This window comes from Macaca mulatta, chromosome 14 (assembly GCF_049350105.2).
Source record: "Macaca mulatta isolate MMU2019108-1 chromosome 14, T2T-MMU8v2.0, whole genome shotgun sequence".
Lineage (NCBI taxonomy): Eukaryota > Metazoa > Chordata > Mammalia > Primates > Cercopithecidae > Macaca > Macaca mulatta.
Genome location: NC_133419.1, coordinates 6,855,871 through 6,868,801, shown reverse-complemented (window position 1 = coordinate 6,868,801; position 12,931 = coordinate 6,855,871). Strand labels below are relative to the sequence as shown.

Sequence of the window (12,931 nt, the reverse complement as noted above, 5' to 3'; positions counted from 1 at the left end):
GCGAGACTCCGTCTCAAAAAAAAAAAAAAAAAAAAAAAGAATGAATGAACAAGGAGATACCGCTACATTCTTGTTAGAATGGCTACAATCTAAAACCTGACAATGTCAGTTGCTGGCAAGGGTGTGGAGCAGCAGAGACTTGCATTTACTGTGGGTAGGGATGCAGAATGGTACAGCCATTTCGGAAGATGGTTTGGTTGCTTCTTCCAAAAGTAAACATAGACTTACTCTATGATCCAGCAGTTGTGTTCCTGGGTGTTGACCCAACTGATTTGAAAATGTATGACCACACAAAAACATGTGCATGTTTATAGCAATTTTATAATCTCCAAAACTAGAAGCAATGAGATGCCCTTTAATAGATGAATGGGGTCGGGCGCGGTAGCTCATGCCTGGAATCCCAGCACTTTGGGAGGCCAAGGCAATTGGATCACCTGAGGCCAGGAGTTCGAGACCAGCCTGACCAACATGGTGAAACCCCTTCTCTACTAACAATACAAGAATTAGCTGGCCATGATGGTGGGTGCCTATAATCCCAGCTACTGGGGAGGCTGAGGCAGGAGAATCCCTTGAACCCAGGAGGCAGAGGTTGCAGTGAGCCGAGATTGCGCCACTGTACTCCAGCCTTGCTGACAAAGTGAGATGCCGTCTCAAAAAAAAAAAAAAAAAAAAAAAAAAAAAGGTGAATGGATAAACAAACTGACATATCCATACAATAGAATATTATTGGGCAATGAAAGGAAATCACCTATCTAGCCATGAAAAGACATCGATAAATCTTAAATGCATATTGCTAAATTAAAGAAGTCAGTCTGAACAAGTCACATACTGTATGATTCCAATTCTACGACATTCTAGAAAAGGGAAAACTATACAGAAGTTGAACAGACCATTGATTACTGGGGCCTGGGGTAGAGGGAGTAGGACTGAATAGGTGAGGCATAGGGGCATGAAACTCTTCTGTATAAGGAAACTTCTTGTTTTTTTGTGTGTGTTTTTTTGAGACAGAGTCTCACTCTGTCGCCCAGGCAGGAGTGCAGTGGCACAATCTCAGCTCACTGCAATTTCTGCCACTCGGGTTCAAGCGATTCTCCTTCCTCCGCCTCCCCAGTAGCTGGAACTACAAGTGCACGCCACCATGCCTAGCTAGTTTTTGTATTTTTAATAGAGATGGGGTTTCACCATGTTGGCCAGACTGGTCTCGAACTCCTGAACTCGTGGTCCACCTGCCTTGGCCTCCCAAAGTGCTGGGATTACAGGCATGAGCCACTGCGCCTGGCCAACTTTTTGTGTGTTTTTTTTGATTCAGGGTCTTGCTCTGTTGCCCAGACTGGAGTGCGGTGGTGTGATCGTGGCTCACTGCCGCGTCCAACTCCTGGGCTCATGCAATCCTCCTTCCTTGGCTTCCCAAAGTGGATTACAGGCGTGAGCCACGGTGCCCGGCTGAGTAAACTTTAATGTATGCAAATTTAAAAAAATTAATCTTGGAGGTCAGCGGATCCCAGGATGGAATGCAGAATGCAACCAAAGAAACTAGCTATATTACAAATGTATGCAACAACCTCACTGTAGGGGCTGGGGGAATAAGGTGCTGACCTAGAAATAAGGGAGTCTGTAAGACTAAATGCAAAAGGAACTGCACATAAGCACCGCACTGGAGTTGAAAAAGTGGTGTCCCACAGGAGTATGGGTTAACAGTTCCAAAACCACTGCACATGTAGCTGGAACTGAACAATGAAGTAAACAGAGGATGGATGATGGGGGTCACTGTTGGAATGAAAAGTTACAGATAAGCAAGTGGGGTGGCTAGAATGATCCATGTGGTAATGGACTGGAGTTGGAAGCATCAGGATGAACTCATGTGCGGCTTAACAGAGATTCAGTTGCTTACGTACAGGAACATTTATAAATGTCTGTATACACAGAATAGAATGCACACACACACATATCTCCTCATGTTATCAGCAGAGAAGACCTGGAAACAATTGTCCCTCCCTGCCCCACACCCACTAGCAACAAGCACCCAGTGTAGTGTCCAGATCTTGGTTTCTTTTCCTTTTCTTTTCTTTTCTTTTCTTTTCTTTTTTTCTTTTTTTTTTGAGATGCAGTCTCTCTCTGTCACCCAGGCTGGAGTGCAGTGGTGGGATTTTAGCTTACTGCAACCTCCATCTCCCGGGTTCAAGCCATTCTCCTGCTCTGGGGTGGGGCATGGTGCCTCCTGAGTAGCTGGGATTACAGGCACCTGCCACCACGCCCGGCTGACTTTTTGCATTTTTTAGTAGAGGCAGGGTTTCACCGTGTTGGTCAGGCTGGTCTTGAACTCCTGACCTCAAATGATTTGCCTGCCTTGGCCTCCCAGAGTCCTGGGATTACAGGTGTGAGCCACTGTGACCGGCCCCTGCCCCCATTTTTTTTTTTAAAGAGTGACAGGGCTTCGCTCTGTTGCCCAGGATGCAGTGTAGTGGACTGGGCACTCTCCTAGTTCACTGAAGCCTTGAACACCCAGGGACAAGTGATCTTCCTGTTTCAGCCTTCCAAGTAGCTGGAACTACAGGCGCACACTACTACACCTGGCTAATTTTTAAAATTTCTTTGTAGAGATGGGGTCTCACTATGTTGCCCAGGCTGGTCTTGAACTCCTGGGCTCAAGTGATCCTCCCACCTTGGTGTCTCAAAGTATAGGAATTACAGGCATTAGGCACAATGCCCCACCCCAGATCTTGGTGTCTAATACCATTCTCCACTAAAATGAACCAGGGCTCCTTGGAGAAATGACTGATTCTGGGACGGGGCAGGAAATATACCAAATAATCCTGGAGCAGCTTGTAGTGCCAAAACGTAAAAAGTGCTAAAAACAAACATACACAATGATGGGGACACAAAGCCAATTGAAAGACTTCCTATGGATTGATCGACCTATCTATCTATCTATCTATCTATCTATCTATCTATCTATCTATCTATCTATCTATCATCATCAATCATCTACCGAGATCTCCTATTGTTCTGTTTCTCTGGAGAACCCTGACTAATATATAGGGGACTCCGGGCATGTGGTATTGGGAAACCGTCTGTGCTATCTTCACAGTCATTCTGTAAGCCTACAGCTCTTTTGTTTGTTTGTTGTTTGTTTGTTTATTTATTTATTTATTTTGAGATGAATCTCACTCTGTTGCCCAGGCTGGAATTCAGTGACACAATCTTGGCTCACTGAAACCTCTGTCTCTCAAGTTCAAGCAATTCTCCTGCCTCAGTCTCCTGAGTAGCTGGGATTACAGGCGCCTGTCATTACGCCTGGATAATTTTTGTATTTTTGGTAGAGTCAGGGTTTCACCATGCTGGCCAGCTGATCTCAAACTCCTGACCTCAGGTGGTTCACCCGCCTCAGCCTCCCAAAGTGCTGAGATTACAGGCATGAGCCGCTGTACCTGGCCTAAATCAGAAGATCTTATAGCTTGCGGCTGCTCTGACTGGCAAGAGTCAGAGGAGTTGGGCAGCAGGTGCCCCCTGTAGCAGGGGCAGGGGTTCTGGACTCGCCGTAGTTTCAACCCTTCCCACTGTTCCTTCCCCAGCCCACTGCAGCCTCAATCTCACAGGCTTAAGGGATCCCCTGCTCCAGCTGCTGTCTGTTGGGAGGTGTGTGTGAGATTTGGGGGAGCTGGGAGCACTTCTTTTGCCAGCAGACACATTGCCCCGATTCAGACACTACACAGCCACTCCCAGTTCTCCAGCCACAGAGCCTGCCAGGCTGAGGCCTGGGGAGGTGGTGGGAGGCTGACCCTGAGTGGGGTTCTGATTTCCCTCTTCCTCATGGCCATCACTACCCCTCAGCCCCTGCAGCAGGGACAGACATCTTCTCAGGCAGCAATACCATCTGTACCAGCTGTGAGGGTGGTGGAAGGAAGGGTGGGAGTGTGGACCCTGGCTCCCAGAGAAGCCACTGAGCCTGGGGCAACTTATCCTTATCCCCAGTTCTGCCAGATTGGCAGAGGTGATTACCTAATTGAGGATTAAGGATTAATTGAGATCTGCCAGGAGAGTGGTGCTGAGGCCCCTGCAGCCAGCTCTAGCACCTCGGCATCCAGTCTCCAGAATGCACAGGGTGCATCTCCAGGCCGCCTGCCTGCTTTGCCCCAGGGCCATCTTGTTGGCAGGTGCCATGTGAGGACCAGGCACAGGCGCTGGGAGCTCTCACCCCTTCGTGACGAGGAAGGACCGGGCTTGTTTGCTCCCACCAGGCAGGAGCTGCAGATGAGGCCTGTGCCATAGCTAGAAGAGGCCGAGATCTGGCCTGGGCCTGTCCTGACCCTGAGGCGCCCTCCATAGTTGGCGCTGTGGTTTCAGAGTCCCCGGGCCTGGGTGCAAGTCCCACCGCCCTTCATCCTGACTGTGTGTGGCTTGATGCACAGGACTGGCCCTGTGTCCTCCTGGAGCCTCTGTGCAGGCAGCGGCCCTGGATTAACCTGGGGGTAATGGAAAGTCATGGCCAGGTCCTGAACAGGGGTGTGACAAAACGCAAGTGGCATTTTAGGAAGAATAACCTGGCAGTGTGTGGGGATAGAGGGCAGTGAGGCCACGTGGTCTCTAGCAGATCACTTAGACTTGGTGCTATTGTTTATGTTATTTTTAGTTAAAAAAGTGTTTTTTAGAGACATGGTTTTGTTCTGTTGCCCAGGCTGGAGTGCAGTGGTGCAATCATATAGTTCACTGCAGCCTCGACCTCCTGGGTTCGCGTGATCCTCCCACCTCAGCCTCCCAAGTAGCTGGGACTGCAGGCATGCACCACCAAACCTGGCTAATTTTTGCTTTATTTTTGTAGAGATGGGGTCTCGCTCTGTTGCCCAGGCTGGTTTCAAATTCCTGGCCTCAAAGTGCTGGAGTTGCATTCATGAGCCACTTCACACGGCCCTCGTGCTATGGCCTTGATGTTTGTGTCCCTCCAAAATGCATGTTGAAACTCAATCTCCAATGGAACAACAGTAAGGGGTGGGGCCTTCAGAAGATGATTGGACCACAAGGGCTCTGCCCTTATGGATGGGATTAGTGCCTTATAAAAGGGCTGGGGGTGGTGGTGGGGTGGGGGGAGTAGCCAGGCCCTCATGCCCTTCCTGCCTTTCTGCTACGTGAGGCATCCTCTGGAGGAAGCAGCTCAAGGCACCATCTTGGAAGCAGAGGCCTGGCCCTCTGCAGACACCCAACTGCCCGCACCTTGACCCTGGGCTTCCCAGCCTCCATAACTGTGAGCAATAAATTCACGCTGTTTATAAAATACCAGTCTAAGGTATGTTATTATGGCAGCAGGAACAGACGAGGGCACTCAGCCCGTCAATTTCTTCAATCTGGAAAATGGGGCCCTGAAGACTGGGGTATGCTATCAGTGTCCGGGGTCCTCCAGGGGGAAGATACTGAGATGGAGTTAGGGAGGAAGGTAAAGGGGGAGGAAGCAGGACTGGGCAGGCAAGCCTCTCATTCCACACTGATCTGTCTGCCTTGGCTGCCCCAAAGGGGAGCTCAGAGCAAAGACTGCCCATTAGAGGAGCCTTGCATTAGGGAGAAATGTCCAGGTCCTGGTTCCCCACGCTGTGCTCAGTTAGTGGCTGGGGGCTCCCTGGAGGAGTGAGGTGTCAGCCCAAAAGCTGAGGTGTCTCCTGAAGGGGCCAGTGGCTGAGCCCTTCTGCTAACTCACCCACTCTATCCTCTAAGTTGAACTGCACGTTCTTGAGGGGAGCTCTGAGCAGTGTGCCTCCAAGGCTACTGCAGGAAAAGTGACATCAAGCTTGGGAAAAGTCTTTCTGCGGTACTTTCTCCACGCTCAAATGTCATCATGGAGCTAGCAGGAGCTGTTCTCAGGATACACGGCAGGAAACGTGGAGGCCAACACACGCCTGAGCTCGGGACAAGAAGGCTCTGTTTACTGGCTAGGGATGTTTCCTGACGCTTGCTCTGGGCCGGGTCCAGGATCCAGAGAGGAAGAAGAGAGGGTCCCCATCTTCCTGAAGCTCACAATGGAAGGGATTTATGATCCAAGAGGACAGTCCCGGTCCTTGATTTTGGGGGCCAAATACTGGAGCCTCCAGGATGAGCAAGTGAGAGGCAAAAGCCATCTCCCCAGGCTTGGAGATATTTTACTGTCAGAGAGACAGAGACGAGGCCAGGCAGCTTTATTGGAGAAGTGGTGGTGGGGGTGAAGGCAGGCAAGGGCGCTGCACACAGGTGGGATGGGGAGGAGAGCGGTGTCCCTGCTGGAGGCGATGGGCTTCAAAGAACATGCTGGTGGGCAGAGGCTGTGGTCCTTGAGTCCTGTCTGCTGCCTCCAGCTTCTGTACAGGCTCACCGAGACATCATTCGCACAAACTCTGCCAGGACGAAGCCAGGGTTTTGGGTCTGTTCTCTGGACTGCACTAGGAGTGAGGACCATCTGCAGGCCTTGGGGCAGGTGGGAGTGTGGTTGAGGGGAGGGTCTTCAAGGGCATCCTCTGGATCTGATAGGGAATAGGTCTCAGGGCCAGGAAGAGGGGGCTTTGTCTTATGGGGGAAAAAACAAACCCTTGTAATGGAACTTGTTTTCCTTTTTGCTCTGACAGGTAGGAAGCTCAGGAGCAACTCTGGGCCTGCTTATGGGAATGCATTTCCACATAGTAATTTTCCTTGGCTTCTATTATTATTGAATCATTTTTCCCCTTTATGGAAATGCAGCGTAGAGGAAGAGCTGGGCTCTGGATCAGGCTGCCCAGATTCAAATCTTGGCTCCATCTACCTGCTTTTGCTTAGTGCCTAGGCTTTCCTGAGAATGGACTTTCTTCTCCTGCCTATGGGGATAACAATTCCTTCCTCTCGGGTTCTGCATGATGATTAACTAGGAGAGGACATTGGGGTGCGTGGCACAGGGTCTAGTGCACAGTGGTGATGCTTGCTGTGCGGTTTCTTATCTGCTAGGAGCCTTCCAAGGCGTGTGTTGCTACGTGCGGCAGGGGGTACCTTCGAAGTCGACCAGGCCGTCCCCATTGAGGTCCACGTCCTGGAGGATCTCCTCCACCTCCCGCTGGCTGAGGCGCTCCCCCAGCAGGGCCTTGAGGGCCGCCCGGAGCTCGCCCACGCTGATGCGGCCGTCCCCGTTGGTGTCGAACTGTGGCGGCGTTGGTCGTGGCGTCTGGTCACTGACAGTCATTCACACGCGCAGCCCCTCACTCACGGCAGACACGCAGCCCCGCCCGCCCTCAGCCCCAGTGGCCGCACCTCCCGGAAGGCGTCCCGCAGCTCCCGGACGCCGATCATGTCTGCAGTCTCTGCCAGCAGCTTGGGGCCCATCAGCTCCACGAAATCTTCAAAGTCCACCTTCCCGCCACCTGGAGGTCCCGTCCATTACAGACCCAGGGCACCAGAGACCCCTGCCCCGCCCCTGGCTCTCCCTCCTCTGCCCTCTGCCTTTCCTTCGTGAATGGATCCTTTCCTCCCTCTGCATCTGAAGCCTGGGTCATCTATATTTCCCAATGGGAATCGCCCTCCAAACAAGGCACAGATTTGGCCAAAGGTGAAAGGAAAACCACGCTCAAAACTTCTTGGGCGGGGCGCGGTGGCTCACGCCTGTAATGCCAGCACTTTGGGAGGCTGAGGCGGGCGAATCACCTGAGGTCAGGAGTTCCAGACCAGCCTGACCAACATGGTGAAACCCCGTCTCTACTAAAAATACAAAAATTAGCCGGGCGTGGTGGCGGGTGCCTGTAATCCCACCTACTCGGGAGGCTGAGGCAGGAGAATTGCTTGAACCCAGGAGGTGGAGGTTGCAGTGAGCTGAGATAGCGCCATTGTCACTCCTAAGTGACAGAGCAAGACCCCATCTCAAAAAAACAAAAAACAAAAACAAAAACAAGAAACCCAAAACAACAACAACAACAACAACAACAACAACAACAAAACCCCCCAAAAAACTTCTTGGAACTTTCCTTAATTTTCCTGAAGAGTTCGGTTGGGTTCAAGTCCTGGCTCCAAGGAACTTGCTGTGTGACCTTAGACAAGTCCCTTAACCATTCAGTTGCCTCATTTGCAGAATAGGAATCACAGTCCATGCTGTGCCCACCTCCTAGAGGCGGGTGAGATTCTCCAGGGGCAGAGAGCTTGCCTTGAGAATGACCAAGGTCATGGGCTCTGGGGATAGCCTGTGCAGTCACCTCTGTATCTGGGTTTGGCTTCCTGGGCCCAGCCAGGGCATCTGGAGGACTGGGGATGGGGACAGGCTCGAGGCACATACTGATTTGTTGTGAGATCTCGATGAGCTCCATCTCGGTGGGCATGTAGCCCAGGGTCCGCATGCAGGCACCCAGCTCCCGGCAGCCAATGTAGCCATCCCGGTCTCTGTCAAACTCCTGGAAGGCGACCTGCAGCTCTGCCAGGCAGGGTGGGGTCAGTCCTTCCCCCATATCCCCCTGATCCTGGCCTGGACCCACCTACCCTTCTCCCTTGGTCTAACCATCCCTCCTTCTGAACGTCAGATTCTCTTTGCTGCCTCAGGGCCTTTGAACATGCTGTTCCTGTTATTTGTTCTTTCAGCAAGTATTTGAAGAGTATCTACTATGTGCCAAGCTCTGCTCTAGGCACTGGGGATACAGCAGTGAAATTTTTCAAAAAGAAAGAAAGAAAGTGGGGGAAACAAATCATGACCGCTTGGAGATGTGGTCTTTTGTCACCTACTAAAGGAAGACATCCCTTTACATGTGGCCTCCCCAGCCCGTTTTTTCCTTTCCTGGAAAGCACGTTCACAATTTATACTTGTAGCCGACTAACTGACGTTGATCTCCAGAGGGTACAGGCCATATCTGCCTAGCTGGCCATGTTTCCCAGTGCTTAGCCAGGGCCAGGCACACAGTGGGCACCCAGGAAGTGTCAGCTGAATGAGCAAATATAAAAGAGGCCCTGTCACCTGCCTGGTGAGTGAGACCAAGAAATGACAGCTGGGTGGGGGTCTGTCATCCCCTCCCTGCTCAGGCTTGTCCCCATTTCCCTGAACCAGTGCCCTGTAGCCTTCTTGCCCCTACCTCCTCCTGGAAACACTGAGGCCCCCACCCAATGCCCCCCCAACCCTATGTCCCCACCCTATGCCCCCCCATGCCCACCTCCCCTCCAGGGAACCAGTTCCTTCTCCAACCCTTTACCTTCAATCTCCTCGGGCCGCAGCTCCCGGTCCTGAAGGGCACAGAGGGGTTAGGAATTCCCCGCTCCTCCTGATGGCTGTGCCCTTCCTTCTTGCTTCTCAGGGCTCCCCACCCAGCCCCACACTGCAACACGCACACGAAGGGCCTGTGTCTGTCTGACTGCTCAGCCCTGGTTCCCACCTAGTTCTGCTCACTGGCCTGGGCGACCAGGTGCCCCCTTCCCTGCTTCTGGCCTAGGTCACTCCTCGGGCCGTCCCCACCTACTCCGTCACCCTCTTCTGGGGCAGGGTGCTCCCTTTGCTGGTGGTGGATCTGGGGTTTGGGCAGAACCTCAGACTTGGTCCCGCCAGCCTCAATGTCACTGTTGATTTCTTCCGTTTCTGGGGTCATTGCGCTCTCCTCTCTCTGCACCCCCACCCCAGATCTGTGTGCCTTTGCTCTGATGTCCCCACTCAATCCTCTTCCCCCCAGCTCCAGGAGAGGCAAAGCGAGGGGCAAGGGCAGGTGGGCTGGCAGGTGAGGGGCAAGGGCAGGCAGGCTGGCGGGACAGGGGTAAGGGCAGGCAGGCTGGCAGGTGGGTGGCCGTACATACGAGTTGGGTGGCAGCAATGCTGGGCCGCAGGAAGATGCAGGCAGGCCCCACCAGGCTGTTGAGCACTGAGTAGCCCTGGATGCCTGGCCTGGGGGCCCCCTGCTCCTTGGGGCTGGAGCTGGGGCTGGGGCAGGAGCCCCTTGGTGGGGAGCCGAGCCACTGCCAGGGGTCCTGCAGCAGAGCCGGCCATGAGCTGGGGCAGTGGCCACCAAGCTCCGGGCCTGATGGCCCTCCCCACTCCTCTCACCAGCTGCTCCTGCCTTTGGAGCCCAGCACGGGACAGTAGGGAAGGGGCTGGGGGGTAGAGAGAGGACCCTCACCCGTGAGCACTTTAGGCAGAAAGGGTCCGTCCTCTAACTGTTCTATTGGGCAAACTGAGGACCAGAAAAGGCAAGAGACTTGGCCAAGGCCACTGAGAGAGCCAGCGGCAGAAAGGGACCTTGTGCCCAGCTCTGTCTCCTAGATGGAGGCTGGCTAGCAGAGAGTGGGGACCTGCAGCCAGGGTGGGGCAGCTGGATGGGCAGCTGGGGGATCTGGTGAGCCTGGCAGGGAAGACCCAGCAGTCTGTGGGAGCCAAGATCAGGGTGGCCAGAGGCTGTGACTTCCAGGAAAAAAAATCTCCACCTGGGGCAGTGGGCAGCCCCCAACCCCGCCCGGCCCTCACAGGGCTCTGCCCATCCCATCTGACCCTCAAGGTCCATTCCGGCCTCCTGGCCTGGGCTCTCCCCTGACCCTCCTACCTTAGGGCCCCGGCGCCGGGGCCTCTTGGCACAGTTCCCCATGGGCCCTGAACCATGCCAGGCCTGGAACCCCGGGGGTGGCCCAGGCTGGGCCTCAGCGGATGCTGCTGCCCGCGGACTCCTGCCAGCCCCCAGCTGCTCCCGGTGAGAGCCTGGGAGTACTGCCGGGGATTTTCCCGGGGTTTTGTGGGGAAGATCGGGGGCGGGTGGGCAGGCGGGGGACCTGGGCCCGGGGCTTGGGTCCTAATCCGGGATTATCTTTGAACGTCTCCGCTGCTGAGGGGGGCCACTTGGGCCCAAGGCCCCCTGGAGAGCACAGACGCCCCAGACTGCGTCCTGAGGGTCTTCCAGACACCCCTTCTCCAGCACCCTCCCCCAAGCCCTGCCTCTAATCTCTCCCAATCAGGGGAGGTTTAATGTCTTCAGAAGCAGGGCTGGGTCCCAGGAGGAGGAAGGCAGGCGCACAGTGTGCCAGGGTGGGCCGTGCCCTCCGAATGGCACAGATGCCGGTTAGTATGGACACGCAGGCCCTCCCACACTGCCTCTCAGAAAGAGGAAGCCACTTGGCCCAGCCCAGGAAGCTCCTGCCTCTCTCTGCCAGGACCCCAGCTGGGCCCTGGGCTCCTCACCTGGGGGGGGGCCCACTTGCTTGCCCTTGGCACCCCCTGCCTGGACTGGTGCCCCGCCCTTGGATGAGGAGCAGAAGGGAACCGCCTCGGTGTGTGGGCAGTGGCAGGGCTCGGCGAGGGCGGACATTGGGAAGGGAAGCCACCCCAGCCCTGACGACCTGAGAGACTCCCCCACTGGCCTCGGCCTCCAGGTCCCCTCCCTGGACTGAGTCCTGGGTCTGTCCTCTGGGGTCCCCGGTTGGGGTGTGGGGTCCCTGCTGTTCGCTCCTGGTCCCCTCACACCCCTGCCCGCATTACCTGCCCGTAGGCTGCCTGCACCTGGGCCTCGAGCTCCCGGAGGAGCGCTCGTCGCTGGGTGGCTGGTGGGCTGCCAGGGGCCCGGCTGGTTCCTGGAGTGCCCTCAGAGGGGTTGGGGTCTCCCGTTGGGAGGCTGCCCTCTGCTGGGTCCTGGGGCTGGGCCATGGAGATGAGGGCTTGGTACTTCCTCCTGGCTGAGGGACGCTGCTCCCCTCCGGCCTCCCCAGTCCTGTGGGAGAGTGGCCTTGTGGGCAGCTGCAGGTGTGGCCCAGGTCCCTGCTGCTCTTCTTTCTGTCCCTTCCTCCATAAACTGGGAGAACCCCATGTCCCCAGAGTCTCCCAGAGTCTCATATCCTCCCTAGCTCCCCGTGGCCCCTCGTGCGGCGCTGTCAGCCTGGTGAACCCCTCATGCTGGTCACAGACTGTGCCCGGGGCTCCACCGGATCACCCTTGCGGCCCCGGTGGCCGGCCCTCCCGCTTGCCTGTGGCTTCCTCCCCGCAGCCTTCTGCCTCCATCTCTGGCTCACGGGTCCCCTGCTGCCCCACACACCCTCCTTGCTCACTTTCCATCTCACCCCTGCCCCTCTCTGCCCCCTGTGCCTCTGTGCCTGTGTTGCCTGCAGCCCAGTCTCCATCCCCTCTGACCCGCCACCATCTCTCAGTCTGGGTCCAGTGGTGTCTCTGCCGTCTCTGACCCGCTCAGCCCGTCTCTCTAATGGCTCCTTCCCTCTGTTGCTGCAAGAACTTTCTTGCATTGGTCCGTCTTTCTGTCTGTCCTTCCTTGTTCTTCTTATTCTCCCCACCATCCCGCTCCCAGGAGAGCTCCCGAATTCTGGAAAGGCCTTCCCCACCTCCCCAGCCCAGAGCCCCAGGGTCCCTCTGTGCTGCCCACCTCCCTGCCTCCCTCCCTCCTCCCCAGTGTCCCTCTGTGCTAGCCCCTCTCTCCTCCCCAGGGTCTCCCTGCACTGCCAACCCTCCTCCCTCCTTCCCAGGGTCCCTCTGTGCTAGCCCCTCTCTCCTCCCCAGGGTCTCCCTGCACTGCCAACCCTCCTCCCTCCTCCCTCCTCCCCAGGGTCCCTCTGTGCTAGCCCCTCTCTTCTCCCCAGGCTCTCCCTGCACTGCCAACCCTCCTCCCTCCTCCCTCCTCCCCAGGGTCCCTCTGTGCTAGCCCCTCTCTTCTCCCCAGGCTCTCCCTGCACTGCCAACCCTCCTCCCTCCTCCCCAGGGTCCCCCTGTGCTAGCCCCTCTCTTCTCCCCAGGGTCTCCCTGCACTGCCAACCCTCCTCCCTCCTCCCCAGGGTCCCTCTGTACTGCACCCTGCCTCCCTCCCTCCTCCCCAGGGTCCCTCTGTACTGCCCACCTCCCTGCGTCCTGCCAGGACCTCCACCTGGTCCTGCTGACCTTCAACCTCTTGCTTCTCAAGGAAAACGGGTGGAGGTGAGCCGGGCAGCCCCTGCTGGCCTCTTAGGCTTCCTTGCCATGCCCCCAGCCCACTCCCCACCCAACTGCCCACTCTTCAACTCC

At 55.8% G+C, this 12,931-nt stretch overlaps 1 protein-coding gene across 3 annotated transcripts; it reads right to left on the bottom strand.

The window, feature by feature from the left end:
* Positions 1 to 6,103: 6,103 nt before the first annotated feature.
* On the bottom strand, positions 6,104 to 10,694 carry CABP2 (calcium binding protein 2). 3 transcript variants are annotated; one of them, XM_015113559.3, is made up of 7 exons: positions 10,482 to 10,694; positions 9,738 to 9,912; positions 9,150 to 9,180; positions 8,249 to 8,383; positions 7,237 to 7,346; positions 6,979 to 7,126; positions 6,104 to 6,356 (listed from the first exon to the last, which is right to left on the bottom strand). In XM_015113559.3, the coding sequence occupies exons 1-7, from the start codon at positions 10,535 to 10,537 to the stop codon at positions 6,331 to 6,333; spliced, it is 681 nt and encodes a 226-aa protein (XP_014969045.3). In that variant the 5' UTR covers positions 10,538 to 10,694; the 3' UTR covers positions 6,104 to 6,330. The 3 variants fall into 3 exon arrangements, with proteins under 3 accessions (XP_014969045.3, XP_014969046.3, XP_077818102.1); XM_015113560.3 differs by having other exon boundaries at positions 9,742 to 9,912; XM_077961976.1 differs by lacking the exons at positions 9,150 to 9,180; positions 9,738 to 9,912; positions 10,482 to 10,694 and having other exon boundaries at positions 6,161 to 6,356; positions 8,219 to 8,513.
* Positions 10,695 to 12,931: the final 2,237 nt, after the last annotated feature.